General features: G+C 45.5%; 1 protein-coding gene across 1 annotated transcript; it reads left to right on the top strand.

Annotated features, from left to right (window-relative positions):
* The first annotated feature begins 18 nt into the window (after positions 1 to 18).
* CYP20A1 (cytochrome P450 family 20 subfamily A member 1) lies at positions 19 to 15,642 on the top strand. Its single transcript, XM_066189782.1, has 13 exons — positions 19 to 130; positions 734 to 783; positions 869 to 1,035; positions 5,926 to 6,071; positions 6,716 to 6,883; positions 7,553 to 7,631; positions 9,256 to 9,371; positions 9,786 to 9,840; positions 11,247 to 11,367; positions 12,189 to 12,300; positions 12,911 to 12,975; positions 14,671 to 14,760; positions 14,915 to 15,642. The coding sequence occupies exons 1-13, from the start codon at positions 59 to 61 to the stop codon at positions 15,063 to 15,065; spliced, it is 1,392 nt and encodes a 463-aa protein (XP_066045879.1). The 5' UTR covers positions 19 to 58; the 3' UTR covers positions 15,066 to 15,642.
* Positions 15,643 to 17,357: the final 1,715 nt, after the last annotated feature.

Raw genomic sequence — 17,357 nt, 5'->3', positions numbered from 1 at the left:
CCCGCCGGCGGCCCCGGGGTGGGGCCGACCGCCGCCGCTCCACCGCCCCGGCCTGGCCATGCTGGACTTCGCCATCTTCGCCGTCACTTTCCTGCTCATCCTCGTGGGCGCCGTGCTCTACCTGTACCCGGTAACGCTGCCGGCCGGGGGGCGCTCGGCCCGGCCCGGCCCCCGGTGCAGGCGGGCGGAGAGCGAGCGGCCGCGGGGCCGGGGCAGCCCCGGGCCCGTCCCATGGCCCCTGGGCTCGGGCGGTGCCCCCGGCCCCTACCCCGGGGCCCGGGCGGGACGTGGCAGCGGCTGCGAGAGGAGCTGCCGGGCAGGGCGTTCCCGGGACAGCGCAGCCCCGGCACTGCTCCTGCTTTACGTGCTCCGGGAGTGAATCCCGCTCTCGAAAGGCGCGGTCTGCTCGCCTTGCGTTTTTGGAGGCCTCTAGGGTGAATCTTTGTGTGTACAATCCTACATTGCAAACCTGACCCTTTAAATCTTTACACAGACATCTTTCACCTAACCAAACGAGTAATCCTGGTTTAGCCAGGGGCACCAGGCACACACTTGAGGTTTATCGGCTTAGCAGGTTTAAAGCCTGCAGATGTAGCATATCCAGCTTCTGTTTCATGTTTGTAAGTAGTGTAGTAGTATTGGTGTGGAAAATTTATCTCTCCTGCTGGAAAAGCTGTGGGACTTGTATAAAATCTGGAGTTCATGAAGACTGATGCATTTCCTTTTACTCTAGGCATCTAGGCAAGCATCAGGTATCCCTGGGCTGGCTCCAACTGATGAAAAGTAAGTGTTTTCTGTCTCCACATTGATGAAGTTCAGCATTGGCAGAGGATGCTGTTCATGACCAGATATCCTCTGTGTTTCTCAGGGATGGCAACCTGCCAGATATCATTGTCAGCAGCAGTTTACATGAGTTTCTTGTGAACCTTCATGAGAAATATGGGCCACTGGTCTCCTTCTGGTTTGGAAGGCGTCTTGTTGTCAGCCTTGGCTCCATTGATCTCCTGAAACAACATATGAATCCCAACCGGTCGTGTAAGTGTCTTTTATGTTGTCTTTGAGTCCATTTGTTCTGGCCTCGCTGGGCATCAACAGAAGGGTGTCAGAGGGAGTTGGGGTTTCATTCTAGGTTGAAAGAAAATGAAATTTTGTAGCTGACGTGGTGATTCAGGTATGGCTTTGGTCCTGCTTGCTGGACTTAAGTATCAGTGACCAAGGGTTACTGCTGTCCAGTGGCCATCAAGAAATCAGTATGCTTGTGTCTTTTACCCTCTCTCTACAGGCATATGTTCAGGGAAAGCATCATGCTCATTAGTCACCTGATAGAGTAAGGTGAACATCCTGTAGCCGCGTGGCGTACATTTTAAAAGCAGTTTGAAATACAGTTTATGAGGGTAAACATTGCTTAATTAAGTCTGAAAACAGCTCTGTTAGTTTGTGATAACTGCCTTGTATGCTTCAGCATGGAGGTTTTTCAAACTATTGCTTGGAGAAGTTCTTTACCTTTCCTGTTTCTTTTGGTGTGTAGACTTCTGTAGTGAAAACCTTTAATGATCTTCCAGTCTTGGAAGTTGTTGGTGGTGCTGGTAGCTGAGTTGACCATCGTAGTCATGGGAGAGTATTTTAATTTATGGCCTAAGCCTCTTAGGTGGGCGTTTTGCTTCCTAAGGTTATCACACTCAATAAGTTACCTCAGTTGATGTTTGGGTTTAATCTCTTGCTTTCCAGTTTTTATCTTACAAGGTTGACTGAGATGCACACCTCTGACCTGATCCTGTAGGCTGTCTTTAGGCACAGGCAGATCTCTCAGCTCACTTCATGCTGGGGTTGTGAGGGGTAAGCTTCATGTACAGTTGCCTGACAGAATCAAAAAAAGAAATGGTGACAATCTGGGAAAGAAGTGGGAGTTAACGAGGATCAGCAAGACACAGTGGATAAAGATGACACTCCAGAAGGTGGGAAACCACCCTGAAAGATCTGAATGCTCTCAAGTGTGTTTGGGGAAAATTAAGCAGACAGTCACTTTCTCCAAGCTCAGAGAAGTGGTGACAGGTCCCTGCGCAGGCACGTTCTCATAAATGTTCTGAATTTGGGAAGATCTGAGTACCGGAGAAAGAGAAATACAGTGCCTGGACTTAAATGCAGGAAGTTAGGTGACCCAGACAGCTTACAGCTCTGCCTAGTATCCTGCTATGCTAAGGGCTAAATGTATTTTTTTTAAGGTTGGGGGATAAATGGGAAATGCATGTTATACTTCGATAATTAGATTTTTAGACAAGGAAAGTGATTGAACTGTGTTTATGTCAGGGATTGAGTTCAGAATTTGCTTGGATACTGATAAATGAAAGGGGGATCAAGGCTGGATTGTCTTGGAAAAGTGAAATGCAGTGTTGGGGACATGAAATACTCCATCTTACGTTAGTGTCCTACCTTGATGGCATTATTGTGGAACCCGTTGTCAGCACAGGGCACCAGAGTGAGATGGATATCCCTGAGGGCTAGGATAGCAGGAACAGGAGGAGAAAAAGTGGGCTGTGTGAATTGCCTGTGAGATGACATGGCCATGGAAGAAACAGGATACATTGAGTCATGGATTTGCTGTAAAGAGAGGACTTTTGTACAAAATGAGCATGAGTCAGACCTGGAGGCCTGTGTGTGGCTCTGACCTCTATACTCCGGCATGATTTTGAATAAAGCGAGTGCAAATAAAGGCTGCCAATGCTCCCAGAGAAGTGAGGAGCCCGTCGTGCAGGAGAAGCCAGGGAAAGTGTGTTCAGCCCTGACGAAGAAAGAGCTTATGAGGGGATCGTCATAAAGGCAACAAGCTTGAGAAGGAGGGTTCTTACGATCTCAGAGCTGGAAGACCAGCAATATAAGTTGTATCACTGCTTTCCTTTTAGCACTGATGCTTGCCAGAGGTGCTCAAACTTTATTAGAGGCGAGGAATCTTACAGGTTATATTTCCTGAAGCATTGAGGTATAAACAGGAGTAGCTGAGTAGCTGCAGCAAAGCCCTTCCTGTATCCTTTCTTGGTGAGTGGGAATAGGGATTGTAGTAGGTCTCAGCCACAAACTGGCTCTGGGCAGATTGAAGTTCTGTTGGAGATGTGGTCTTGCCCGTCTCTCTTCTGTGCACACAGTGCCATGGGACAGGAGACAGCCCACAGTGGACTGTATTACTCCAACTCCTGACTCTTCAGCTCTGCTTGAAAACCCATGCCGTGTGACTCTCCCTCAGTCAGTTGGAGTGCCTGAGACCACCATCCATCTTCATGGATACCTGACATTTGGTTTCCAAGGCTGAGATACAGGATTTGGCTGCAAGTATCATACAAAGGCTCCTCTCATCTCATATATGTGTCACAGGTGTGGCCAAACTTCTTGGAGACAGAGAGAGAGGTGCAGATAATGCATTTCTCATCAAAGCCTTGAAGCTGGACTAATTGGATTCATAGTTATAAGCATTTCCAATGCCAGGAGACTCTTTTTCCTTAGGCTTCAAGCAGTGTTTGAAATTGGTATGTCTTCATGGCCTCTTTAAGCTTGGTTGAGATTAATTTGCAAGGAGAATTCAAAGGAAGTAAAACTTTGCAGCTGGTACTGGTGATTCCCCTGAGTGGCTCTGGGGAAGCAGTTCAGGCCTACAAACGATGTGGATGTGAAAAAGGTGGATTAATGCAGGATTGCAAGGAGCAATGGGTTCAGGGACCAACTTGGAAAACTTGCCTGAGTTGATGTTGCTTTTTGGGTTGGGGCAGTGAATCTGAAGCACACTGAATGCCGGAGATGGAGCCATGAGTCCTAGTCTGTCTGAGCAGGAGTTCATTGCTGTTCTGTGGGCATTTTACTGTGCAGGTTCAGAGGTAGTTTCTGTCTCTGATGTTCAGTTGTGCTTGATCTCAGTTAGATCTTTTCTTTTTATTTACTTGCAGTGGTGTCCAGGGCAGCCCTCTGAGGTTTTTGGGATGGGGAGATTTCCTTGTAAGTGGAAAGAACAGTTGAAATTTTGATACGTATCACTAGGAGGGCTGAAAATGTGACTCTGGAGATGTTTTCAAGGCAAGGGCAAAGGATGAAGTCTGTACAAGTGCTGGCAGAACAGAGCTCTCTCCAGAGGCAGTTTGTGCCTTGTGGAGTCACTGGCCTCCCACAGCTGTGCAGAAATAGCCCTTTCCCAGCATGAGGCAGAGTACCAGTGGCGTGGGGTTGCCAGTTCAGTCTAGAGACATTGGGAGAAAAAAACCCCGAGCCTGTGGCTAGTCCAGCAGTTTCCTTTCATGTGCAGCAGGAAAACTTTGCAGTTTCAGCAGGTGTTGCCTCTAAGCATCCTCCAACCTCTCTAGATGCCTCTGCTTGCCGGATTTTCTGTGTGGGCTTTACCACCTGCCATGTGTCTTCCTGGCTACCCAGTATTGTGCCTGGCTGTTCCAGTGCCAGTCAGCAGGGATCTGTGGCATGAATAGCAGCTCCATGACAAAGTACCTTGGAGGAGGAATTAGCAGCAGCAGCAGCAGCAGCTAGAGTCTCAGAACAGCTCGCGCCAAGTGGAGAGCCGCAGGTACCATCTGCTCTGCCAAAAGACACATACTCATGCTCCTTGTCATTCAAAGTGGGAAAGAGGGTGAGATGCAGAGCTTAAAAACATTGGAAAGGAAAAGATGTGAGAGAAAAACATTTGGGAAAGATTACCATATTCATGCCTCTGGCCTCGTTAGCTGCTTTTATGTCTTTAGGTGGTAAGTCCTCTGCAGGTGGGAATTTTCTCTTGTAAGTTTGCCTGGTAGCATAATGAGGCCCCAGTCTCTGTGGGGAATCCTAGATCCATCCACAGCTGGTAAAGTCATATGTCTCTAGCCCAGCCTTGATGTTTTCTGATGCCTCAGAGGTTTCACTCTCCATCTGGGAAAAATAACAGACTGTGATAAATAGTGACAATATCCTTCTTGAAAACCATGGTTGCTCCTACCAAATAGTCCCTCAAAGACTCTGCTGGTTCCACAAGACATGCTAAAAGGTTTACAGTAAGGGAAAAACATATGCCATGCTATATTGCACAGTTTTGCATTGACACCTAATATCCTTTAGCAGATTTATTAAGTAGAGATCCCTGGTGGTGAAATTCGGTTAAAAATCTAACTGAAATGAGTCAGGGATAGGGAAGTGATGTGGTTTTGTCTAGTTTGTACACTGATGCAAGTGTCTGTGTGGAAGGATTGAAGATGGTAGAAGGTGATTAGCAGTAGAAAGCATTCTGTAGCTTAGTGGAGTATGGTTTTCTGTAGGAGCTTCTGTGCTGGAGGCAGCCCTGGCAGACAAGTAGGTGCTACTTTGGGAAGGGCTCCTCAGCAGGGAACTCAGTGCATGCAAGAGAAATCATGCAGGAGCAGTAGGGGATCAAACAAGGTTTCCTGGGTCTGGGATGCAAGGGAAGGAGTGCAGAGAGCAATCTCTGGCTAAGTCTGTCGTGTGAGCTGGTATGTCCTGAGTGCATAGCCTCCTTCAGGCAGGAGAGCACACCAGATGTGAAGGGGAGCGTGCCAAAGAGACTGCAGGTCAGGCTGGAGGAGAAGGGGAAGGACCGTGCCACACTCATTCTTGTCACCAAGTAGATGTCAGAATCAACTGGCAAATGGGGAACAAGCTCTGAAGGCATTGTTGCTGAAGAGTTACTTGGTAGAGCCAGCAGGCAAGCTCTGCAGGGAGAGCTGATCACAGGACAGCAATCAGCCCCAGAAAAAACACTTTGTGAGGTACTAGCCCGCACTGAGGAGGAGAAACTTCACGCCCCAAAGAGACTGTTGGAGGGGAAGGAGCCATGCCTTGCTCACTGCCCCAGAAGTAGCAGTACCCGATTAAAGAGACTGCTGTTCTTCTCAGCCCTGTGTAGTGTGACTTTTGAATGGTGTTTCCTCTGTTTGCTTTCAGTGGATCCCTTTGAGACAATGCTGAAATCCCTCTTGAGGTACCAGTCCAGCCTGAATGGGGATACAGGAGAGAGCCACATGAGGAGAAAACTGTATGAGAATGGTGTGACCAAGTCCTTGCAAAGTAACTTTGCTCTCATCCAGAAGGTAACTGCCTTTGTACAGCAGAGAAGCCCTGTGTAGCTCAAAGGGGAAGGTGTAGTGAGAATGATCGCTACGATAAAGGATCTGCATTCAAATTAGTGCTGGAGCTATAAGCATCTGAAATAGCAAACAGCCTCTGCCTTTCATGGTGTGAATATTTGAGTTCTCTTAGCTCCAGTGGGCAGGGGAAGGGCTGAGCTTGCTTAATTTTTATGCCGAGATACCAGATGCAGTTAAAGATACTGGAGCACCTGTGTTCGTGATAGATTTCCCAGGACAGGAGAATGGAGCAAGGAACCAGCCTTTGGGGCCACAGAGAGATGATGTTGATTTAGTCCAGCAGCCGGAATATGATCTGTTTCCCTATTCTGGAGCTGTCAGTATTAAAGGGTTTAAGGTTTCTTTTGTGACAGAGGGAACAAGAGAGGGGGGAAGGGTGGCCTTGTTGGGGGAGAGCCTTGAAAGAAGCAGAAGATTGGCAGCTAAAATGTTACTGTTTAACAATGAGAAGAAACCTGGAGTTTAGCATTATTCCATAGCCATGGAAGTGTGGTCTGCCTTAGGAAGCGGGTGGGAATGTGTCCAGGGTGTGTTTGGTAAATAGACTGCTGGTGTTACTGCTAACTAATGGTTCATTCCCTCTCAAGCTGTCAGAAGAGCTACTGGCCAAATGGCTGTCTCTCCCTGAGGCACAACATGTGCCACTCTGCCAGCACATGCTGGGCTTTGCCATGAAGTCTGTCACGCAGACAGCTATGGGCAGCAGCTTTGAAGATGACCGGGAAGTCATCCGATTCCGCAGGCACCATGATGCAGTAAGTGTCCCAAAGAGCCAGGAAATCTCCTAGTAAATTTTTCCAAACTAAAACCACAGAGCTTGTATCTGTGTACAGTTCAGTACAAGCTACTGCTGAGACTTTCAAGTATGAGCTTGAGGGCTTTGCCTCACTTGTCCCAAGCTGAAACTGTTCGAAAGATCCTACTGCTGCTCCTGCTGTCATTACTGTGAGGTGTTTCTAAAGGATCCCTGGAGGTCAGGAACCCAGATCCAATGGTACCTAAGTCAGTTAAACTCTGTTGGGACTGCCAGTGGAACTTCTCCCTTTCAAAGATCTTCTGAAGGCTCTGTGACATTGTGGAGAAAGGAAAATCTGAGGAGATCTCACTTGTGTCCACATGTGGGAATGTTAAATATGCTGGTGATAGGGTGGGAAAGAAACAGTTCCCTCTCCCATTTAAGATTGCCATAGCTTTTTCCCTACAGTTGTAATTACAGTTGTTTAATTTCAGCTTAATTCCAGCGCCTCATAGACATGGTGTCTGAAATGGGATGTGGTGTCCTAAAGAGAAGACCAGTTCCATATTGACAGGAAGTCTTAATTTTATTTAGTGTTTTCATTTTCCTGAGTAGGGAAGAAGAGAATAGTCCCAGCAGTCTCAGCCTATGGTGAGTGATGGTGCTATTCTTTCTGTTCTTCTTCCAGATCTGGTCAGAGATTGGAAAAGGTTTCTTGGATGGGTCTCTTGACAAAAACATGACTAGGAAGAAGCACTACGAAGATGGTAGGTTTCTCCCAAAATTAGAGTTTTCCTCCCACTCTGATTAATCCTTAGGAGTTAGCTAGCATGTGAAAGCACTTCATTTGCCCAGTTGTCTTGGCTTTTCTTCTGAGTTGCTCATCATGCCATAAGCCACCAGATACATTGTACTTATTCTCACATTAGGTCACTGTTTTGGAGTTGAGTGGCAAGCTGCTTTTATGTGAAAAGTTACAGGACTAGAACTGTAGTTCCAGGTCTAGTTCTAGGGTCTGTCCAGTCTGGAGAGTGACAGAGGGGAAGAATCAGGGTGTGCTTCCTCCCTTCCTGTTGTGTTCCCTAGTGTCCACTTTTGACCTCTCTTGGAGGCAAGCAGCTGTGCTAGGTGGGGACAGATGGAGCCCCTGGATTTGGCCTGTATGGGCATTCAGATGATGCATCATCTGGGGCCTGTACTGCCAGACACTCACTCACAGGCTGGGAGACACAAGTACAGAGGTGCTGTTTTGTTGGCTGCACCTTCCTGGATACACCATCAGATAGCCCCTGATATATTCTTAAAGTTAACATGATTTTCAGGTGTGTTTTAGCAGTACTTTTCTCATATATTTTATAGTAAGTTATTTTAATTTTTAGGTTGTCTTATCTTTTTTGTTCTTAATAATTAAACCATTTCAGTGTTGATTGATAAGACACTTAACTAAAGTACATTGTATCTGGAACAAAAGTTTTGCTTGTAAATCCTCCAAAACCAGTGTTTCCTTCTTTATACTTCTGGTTCTGTGGGTTTCAGAACCTTAGGACAACTTCTGCCCCATTGAATTGGATTCCTCCCATGGTCAGTCTCTTCCTGAGTTGTAGTATGATGATGCATGGGCAATTTCACCAACTCCAGATAGTGAGCCTTGGTGTTTGAGTGTTGCTGGCCTTCCTACGCAGAGAGGAGGAAGGAAGGTAATTCTAAGACAAAGGAACTGAACTGGGCCTTGATAAATGGAGTTTCAGACCCAAATTCCACTCCATGTTTCTTGGATGGTCCTTTGTAGGTCATTTAGACCAGACAGGCAATGGCATCTAGGTCCCTAACTCTCCCCCTTGTTCCCACAGCAGTCACCAGGATTTAGGCACTCACATATCTTCAGAAATGTGGACTGTGTGCCAAAACCCTCCCACGTTGTCTCTGCAGACTCTTTAGCACAGAGCCATCCTTTCACACCATGCCTGTAGAGCCCCTGACCAAAGGGGCTCCGTCAGTCCTGGTGCTGCAGTAATTGTAACTCTGCAGGTCATGTCACCAGAGCTATGTGGCTCATACATGTTTTCGTGGGGGGTGATGAAATACATTCTCTGGTGGTTCAACAGCGTTATTTGTCTTCCCCTTATGTGATTCAGCTCCCAGAGTAGACACCTTGGGTATACCTGTAAGGATGGCTATTTATAGGCAACCTGTGTTATGTGGTTCCTGTATTTTCAGCTAAACTGGGGATACTGCCTTCCAAATTGACAGTAACATGTAACAGGGGCTGCTTCTGTAAGTGAGCCCAGCAGGGACAGCTGGTGTGAAAATCTGCTTGGGGAGATGAATTTGCTTCTCTGCAGCACCAGAATGACCAGGTTTTAAAATAAACATTTCTTTTTTCTTCCAAAGCTCTGGTGGAGATGGAATCCATCTTAAGGAAGGTTACAAAGGAGCGCCGAGGCAGATCATTCAACAGGCATGTCTTTATAGACACCTTGCTGCAGGGGAGCCTGAGTGACCAGCAGGTCTGTGCAGCTGTTACCTCCTTACACAGTAATGGAGTTTGGCCAGATGGGCAATTCATTGCATGGTAGCCTTTGATTAATATAAAGTTTTGCATCTTAGCTTAGATTCTTTACCAAAGCAGGGCTTGTAGTTTGTATTTTCCACTCCTGCAGTGTTTGATTGCATTAGACTTTGGTAGATGTCCTTACCACTGCTTCATAGATATTTTTATAAACCAGAAGTATGTTAATATTAAGCATGTCTCATGTAATTCCAGTGGAAGTTCTACAGAGAGCTCAGTTTATGTCTTCTAGATGTATTTCCTGCTCTCTGCACTAAAGGGATTTAGTGTGCTTGAGTGGAGAGTGTGCCACTTCTTTTTTCTCTTTACAGTCTTATGAACTTCCTTCCCTGAAGTAGATTTTCTTTCCTAGATTCTGGAGGATACAATGATTTTCTCTTTGGCAGGATGTGTAATCACTGCTAACTGTAAGTACAGTAACTGTAGGTAACTTGCTATCCTTACATTCCTGTGTGTGATGACATGAGACTTACCCTAGGCTAATAAAAAGTTGTATTAATTATTCTTTCTCCTGACCTACAGACATATGGAGGAAGCTAATTTTTACATCAGACTGTTGATACAGGCTCAGTTAGTGAGCTGAACCTAAGCTGTGTTTGACCACCATTCCAATCTTATGGTGAACGTTAGAATTTCTCCCTATTGATTTTTGCTTGCATTCTTAACCCCAGACAATTGATGCTAAATTCGATGAAAGGAACACCAAAATAACTAAGCCACAAAGATCATGTTGTAAAATAGGCTCAGGCACATAGGAAGAAAGAGTGCTAGCATCTGTCTGGGTGGTTTAAATTTCTGGAGGATAGGTGTGTTCCACGTATGGAGGACTTTCAAAGAAGCTACTCTGGGATTTATGCAAAGATTATGAAAAAACCCCAAACAAATAAAAATACAAACTCAAGCTGTGTAAAATACCTTATGATAAAGGGATGATTATCTGGCCTTGTACCTCAGCCAGTGGGGCTGGGACTCCAAAGAAAACCTCCCAGATGCATCTAGGTGTTAGAGAATGTAGGAGGTAAATCAGACAACTATGGTAATACTCTCTCCAGAGAATATCCTCTGCAGGCACTCCAGGAAGACTGTAGTTTTAAGGGGCTTGAATCCACATGGATTCACAGAATCACAGAATATTCTGAGTTGGAAGGGACTCAAAAGGATCATCAAATCCAAGATTCCAGATAGTTCTTATGAATAGACATTTTTGAGAGCTAGAAACATGTTCTTGTAGCTTTAGGGAAACTGCATCCTACACACTTATTTCTTATGCAAGGTTTTTTTCTCACTCTGGTATTGAAGTTAATCTCAAGTACCTCAAAAAATAGATGTGGGGGGACCAGTGCTTGCCAGCATCTGCAGAGAGCTCCCTTCAGGAGCCCCAGGCACTGGCTGTCTGGAGCACTTGCCTGAGGTGTGCTAGGGAAGACCCCAAATAAGGGAATTTTCTAAAGCTTTGAACAGTCCAGCCTTTCATTTGCATGGTTGGTGTAATAGACCTGATTGCCCAGGGTTAGTTGGGCTATGTGATCCCTTTGCCAGAGCTGTGGGGCTGAGTGCTTTAGTGTCCTGCACAGCTTCCTAAGCTCCTCATAGCTTCAGGAAGAGAATTGTAGCTTGCAGGGCCTCTTGTTACACAGGAGTTCAGCCTCTGTTCCTGCCACTGAATACAGACTAAGCAGAGCCTGCTGTAAACGTAGGTCACCTTTTTTTAGGCCAAAAAGTAATGTTGCAAATACAGGAAGTAAGAAAACTGAATGCCATTTGTAAAGGATTGAATTTTCTGGGTCCAGTCTTGTCTTGATTCCTTCCCCAGTGTGTACCTGGGCAGTCTATTTCCTGACAACCTCAGAAGATGTTCAGCAGAATCTCTACAAGGAGATGGACCGTGTTCTGGGGAAGGGACCAATTACACATGAGAAAATTGAGCAGCTCAGGTGGGTCCTACAGAAGGAATGCAGAGGGAGGCTGTCATGTGATGGGGACAAGGCATTTCACGTGGAATCTGATGCCTATCCTGCACTAGGCCAGGAGAAGGCATCCAGAAGCTCCCTTTTTTCTTTCTGGAAGTGATCAAACCACAGGATGACTTGCAACACAGAGAGAATCTGCTGGCACTCCAGACACAGGGACCAGGGTGCCCACTTTGGGGTGTCTGTAGGAAACCCTTTAGGTTCATCAGCAGAGGAAAATCACAGAATCAGTGCCCTGGCTGCCAGGCCAACACTTTTGCTCACTGTCTTAGTTTTTTGTCCTAGTTTTCCAGAAGTAGTAGAAGTAATTAGTCATCTTCATGGTTGGATATAGAGGTATTTAGAGAGAAAGCATGGACCAGTCTTCTTTTCAAAGGGCCACACATAATGATGTCTGGTCAACAGTGTGCATTTATGTTTTCTGCATTTGTAATGTTGCTGCAACCAGGTGCATTTTGTATTTGGACTAGTGTTAGGGTTTCAGTAAGGGAGTATTGAGTATGTGGTTTTCTTGCTGCTTCTTGTATGAGTGAGAGGTACAGGAAAAGGGCTGCTGTGTTTATGCATTTTAGCAGATTTAGCTTGGTTTAAAATCTGAAAGAAGAGGGATTCTGACAACCTTCTGTAAAAGCTGCTAATGAGATTTAATGCTTCTTGCAAAGATGTTGGGACTCCTTACCAGGAAAAAAAAAAGGAAGTGCCTCTAAGTACAGCAGTTTACACAAGGATGTGGACCAGCTTCTCTCTGAGAATTAATTACACTAACCAAGGGTTACTGGTTGCAGGTACTGTCGGCAAGTGCTGTGTGAGACAGTGCGGACAGCAAAGCTCACTCCCATTGCTGCACAGCTGCAGGAGCTGGAGGGCAGAGTGGACCAACATACTATCCCTAAAGAGGTAGGGCAGTGCTGGGAGCACTAGGCCACTCTCCTTTCCTGTAGGAGAATTTGCTGTTTCCTCTTCTTCCAGACCAGGGTGAGGGAGGAAGACCATTTCTTCTGACAGTGTAGAACTGGAGCGGGTGCTCTGTCATCTGAAAGTACAGTTTAGCTCAACGTTTGCCTGCAGTTCCTCTGTGGGAGAGCCTCTGCAAATTCCTGTTCTTTTCCTGAGTAGATTTGCTTCTGCTTCTGGCTCCACCAGGGATGAGTAAGCTTTTGAAGGGGCCTATGGGCTCAGTTATGCTTAAAAGAGCATTGTTTCATGCTTCATCATACCACCTTCCCTTCCAGAGAGTGAAGTAGTCCATACATACATCTCAGCAAGCATAGAGAAATGGGGTCACACCCTCTGTAACCACCAACAATTGCAGCGTGGTTCTTAAAAGTTAAAATCCTAACATCTGGGCATGGATTACGAAAATCTGTAGATGAATACTGCATAATTGTCTTTTTAATCCACCTAAATATGAGTAGTCTCAGAATAATCATCATCCAGCAGAGCTGTCGAGAGGTGTCTTTAATTGTGCATTTCCTTCCGCATTGACGTGTTGTAATTCTCTTTGCAGACACTTGTGCTTTATGCTCTTGGTGTGATGCTGCAGGATAGTTCATCTTGGCCATCACCATACAAGTATGTAGAATCGACTTGAATTGCAGCTAATTCCTTTGCGTTGTTAAATTAGATCAGCCTTTTGTGCTGCAGGGCCTGCCTTAAGCAGATTCTGGACATGAAAGGGAGTCTGTAAGAAAACTAGTTTATGAAGGTCTGGGTTTGTTTGTCTCCATGGGCATGGTTTTGGGGCATGTATGTGTGTGGGTTTAGTAAAAACCTTTCTGTGGGTGTACACAGAGCTTCCCTGGCTAATCCTGGTAACTTCTGTTAAAGGTTTTCTGTGAAACAGTGACTTGAATGGCTTTGGAATCACTGCTTGTCATCATGAAACAGTGGTGCAAGGGAGGAAATGTCAGTTTGAGGTTGTGGGTTTTTAGGGTGAAGGGAAATGCTACCTCAGTATTTTGGTCTGTCTGTGAAAACCGAAGTGGATCTAGGCCAGTGTTGGGAGGTTAACGAAAAAAATCACTGTAGCTTCCTGTGGCCTCCTGGTGGCAAATGCTAACCTGTATCTGATTTACTTCACTTGGGCTGCAAAAAATGTGGGTCAGTTATTCTGGACAGAGAGAACAGACAGCTGAGATTTAGGAGAAAGAACTGAGCCTTTAGAACAGTACTTGTCCTCTCCTGCAGTTAGACTTTTTAGAAAGGGGTGAAGCATTGATGCACCAGTGTATGAGCACCTTGGCAGGGATTTCCTCCCAGGGTTGGTCACAACTGTGTTCAGGTTTGCTGAGGCCCCGTGGGACTAATAGTGAGGACTGCTATGAACATTGTATGTTTGGTTCAGGAAGGCTGGGGTTGAGGTTTAGCTTGAGGTAGACGAAGATTTCCATGACAGAAGTAGGAGACCTTGTGATGCTTTCACCCATCTGCTGTACAAAAACACTGTTTGCCCTCCTTGCTTTTTTGCTAGGCAACTGCATTTTCTCTGCTATTACAAAATCTGTATTTTCACTTTAGTTCAGGGGAAATGTAAGTTTGATGCTGCTTTTCCCACATGCCCTTTCACCTTGTTAGAAGCAGAGCTTGGATATTTAAGCAGGGAAATGAAGGCTTAAAGTATTTGGCAGAAAGGTTTGAAAGAACCATCTTCTGTCCATCAAATTTTGTGTTTGGAGGGGGATTAATATTGAAATTGAATGTTATTTTATTAGCGTCCCTTGTTTTAACTCATGCCAGCCCTGGATAATAGTTTTCTTACAGCCTCTACCATCCCAAACCTGGAAACCACTTTTCTCACCTGAATGAGTCACTGGCTTCCCTCCCCCAGCACATACACATAACACACACCAGCTGCTTGAAGAGAAGGGTGAGGGGCAAGGAGAAAAGGGAAGATTTTTTGGAAGTGTAAAAGGAGGGGACTCAGAGGGGCAGAGAGAGACAAATTAGATTGCATGTGCCCTGGAGAGGAATAGAGGGCAGGTCACAGCAGCAGCTCAGCTGTGTACTGCACATTAGTTCCAGCCCTGTCTCACACTACCTCAGTTTGTCAGCATTTTGACCAAGGTGGGACACATCTGACCAGCTGGGAACATTGATGGAATGGATGCACAATTGCCCTCATACATTTGTGTGGAATGACCCAGAGAGAACAAATTAGTGAGATTCTCTATTTCATTTCCAGTTTTTTACTGTGTGTATGTGTGCATGTTTCTGGGGGAAGGATGCTGTGCCTGCTCAGAAAACCTTAATAGGTTTTGTTTTTTATAGGTTTGACCCGGACAGATTCAATGAGGAATTAGCCATGAAAAACCTCTCCTTGTTGGGTTTCTCAGGAAGCCAGGAGTGCCCAGAGTTGAGGTGAGCATAGGGAAGGAGTGGCAGACAGGAGAGAAGGTGCTTCCAGCATCTTGGTGTTACTGCTGGGACAACCTGTTCAAGCTGGCTGTTGTCCTTTGGCAAATTTACATCATAGCAAGGCTTTTATCTTTTTTTCTCCTGATTCTTCCCTCAGGTTTGCCTATATGGTGGCCACAGTTCTGCTGAGTGTCCTGGTAAGGAAACTGTATCTCCACCCCGTGAAAGGACAAGTCATGGAGGCAAAATATGAACTGGTAACCTCACCAAAGGAGGAAGCCTGGATAACAGTGTCTAAAAGAAGCTAAGAGCAAGCAAAACAAGGGGTTAAAAGTGCCAGCAGTGACGTTCTGAGTAAAGGTCTTAATGAGAACCATACTGGCACCATGTTTACTCAGCCAAGGAGTTTTATATCCAGATTTTTTTACCTTCCATATTCTTAACCTCATGCCTATCTTGGGTACTTTCTCTAATTCAACCAGTAGTCATATTAAAGTAGATTTAATCTATATGTCTTTTTTATATTTGCTTTTGGATCTCTGGCCAAACCTTTGCAAAGGAAGCTACAAAACCTTGCAGTAGTTTAGGTATGAACTACTGGGTGTCAGCTAGTCAGAGACAGGGCTCTGGTTAACCCAGCCTCTTTCCAATAGCAGCCAGAGCTGGGGAAGAGTGCTCCTCTTATCCAGTGGAATGCTTCTTCGTGAATCCTAGCTAAATAAGACCTTGGAGACACAAGGACAAAGCCTTTCTCTCTATATAGATATTTTTATTCAAAGTGTCTTTCCCTCCCTTGAGCTATATCTGTCAGGAAGAGCAGATATATCCTGTGAGAAGTATGTGTGAGTGTGAGAAACAGAGAAATAAAATGGGGTGGGAATAGCACCACTAGTTCTCATACTGTGTAATATTGCCATGCTGTGGGGTTGCAAGAAAAACGATGACTGAGAAATGCTAGTAAACCAGGAGGAATAAAATTGGTTTGGCCCCGAGAAAACAGAAGCATCAGTAATAATATAATGAAATGAAATAAAACCACAGAACAAAGCCCCAAGAAAGGGAGTCTCTACCCTGACCATTCTGAGGGCAGTGTCTAATGTAATCAACATCAGAAATTGACAGATGCTTGCAATTTATTCAGCACTGGGTCAGCATGAGACTGGCCATGCAAATACTGGAGAGTGCTGATTTCATAGGGCTCTAGATTAATTTTGTACTTAATAACTTAAAAGCCTTTCAAAGAATCTTTTTCCTCCTCCAAAATGTGTGCTTGCCAAAGAAGCACTGAATGCTGCACATTCACATGCTTTTTCCTGCTTCTTCCTTTCTTTTTTGCCAATCATAGGGCAGCTCCATTCAGAGCCCCCCTGAACAGTTTGCAAGGCAGGAACCTCCTACCCCATTACGGCATGGAGTAATTGCCATCTGACTTACTGTTCACGTTGTGATTCTTCCCTTTTTCCTCTTCCATTTTTCTCTTTATCTGATCCTTATAAGTCTTTTCTCTAGACACCTGACTTCTGTGTTAGCTCCAGTTCCTAGCCCCCTTCCCAGCCAGCAGCTGTGTGGTGGTGGGTGAGGGGTTTCTCACCTGCCTGTGCACCACAGAGCAGGCCATGAGTGTGTGCCCCCCATTAGAGGTACTTTTTACTGCTTGTGCAGACAGAGTACATGTAACTGGTAACTGCAGTTCTTATTACTACAGATGATAATCTGCTGCTCTTTTAAAAAAGTTTTTGCTCTTGTCTGAGGTGTGCCAGCATGAATGCAATCCTGTCAGTTCTTATGGGGTTAACAGGCGATGCCATCTTCTGTGGGCACCAGACAAAGAAAATTGTGCTCTTGGGTTTAACATGACAGCTCTGCTTTTGGTGGAGCTGTAGAGATTCAGATGCTCCCCAGTGTAGCTTCTGTTGGGATAGAGTGATACAGAGACGTTGGGCAGAAAAAGGAGAGTAGTGCAGTTCAGCTTCCTGTCTCTCTTGCATTGATTTTTATAATGAACTGTGAGAAAGCTCTTGCTAATCTGACCTCCACTTCACTAATGGTTGGTCATGTCCCCAGATGGCAATTCATGTTAGGCTTTGCTTCACTGCGTATGCAAAAAGGCCTATTTTTCTTGAAGGTTGCAGATGTTTCCTAAACCTTCTGAAGAAATCAGTGTCATAAAGAATTTCATTTTAAAACATCCCTGGATCTGCAGAGGAGGCAAAATGAAGGCTAAGTTATTGCCTTCTTTGGAAAATATGGGAGGATAGCACTGTCCCTGCTAGGAGCTGAACAAGGAATATAATTGGGTGATGAAGAAGACTTGTGTTCATCGGGTGTGCCCCCTTCCTACTTACTTTTGGCCATTTTCCCCTTTTTCTTACAAGAACTAACTTCTGAGCCCTTGGGCCAAATCAGCTGCATTAGATAGGGATTTGAATTCTCTATGCTGCAAATTTTGCAAATTCTGCAGATTTTGTGAGGAGAAAGGAAGATGACTGCGAGAGGGAGTCTGTGCTAGCCATGTCGCAAGGCCGCAGTCCCAGCTGCAGCACTGCTGATGCCAGCCCGGGGCAAAGCCTGAGTCAGCACCTGGCCTGCTGGAGTGACCA

The sequence above is a fragment of the Chamaea fasciata genome, unplaced genomic scaffold (assembly GCF_029207755.1).
Source record: "Chamaea fasciata isolate MVZ Bird 193981 ecotype frontalis unplaced genomic scaffold, bChaFas1.0.hap1 SCAF_8, whole genome shotgun sequence".
NCBI lineage: Eukaryota > Metazoa > Chordata > Aves > Passeriformes > Sylviidae > Chamaea > Chamaea fasciata.
Note: the sequence above shows the minus strand (reverse complement) of the source record. Positions and strands in the feature narration are given on the sequence as shown.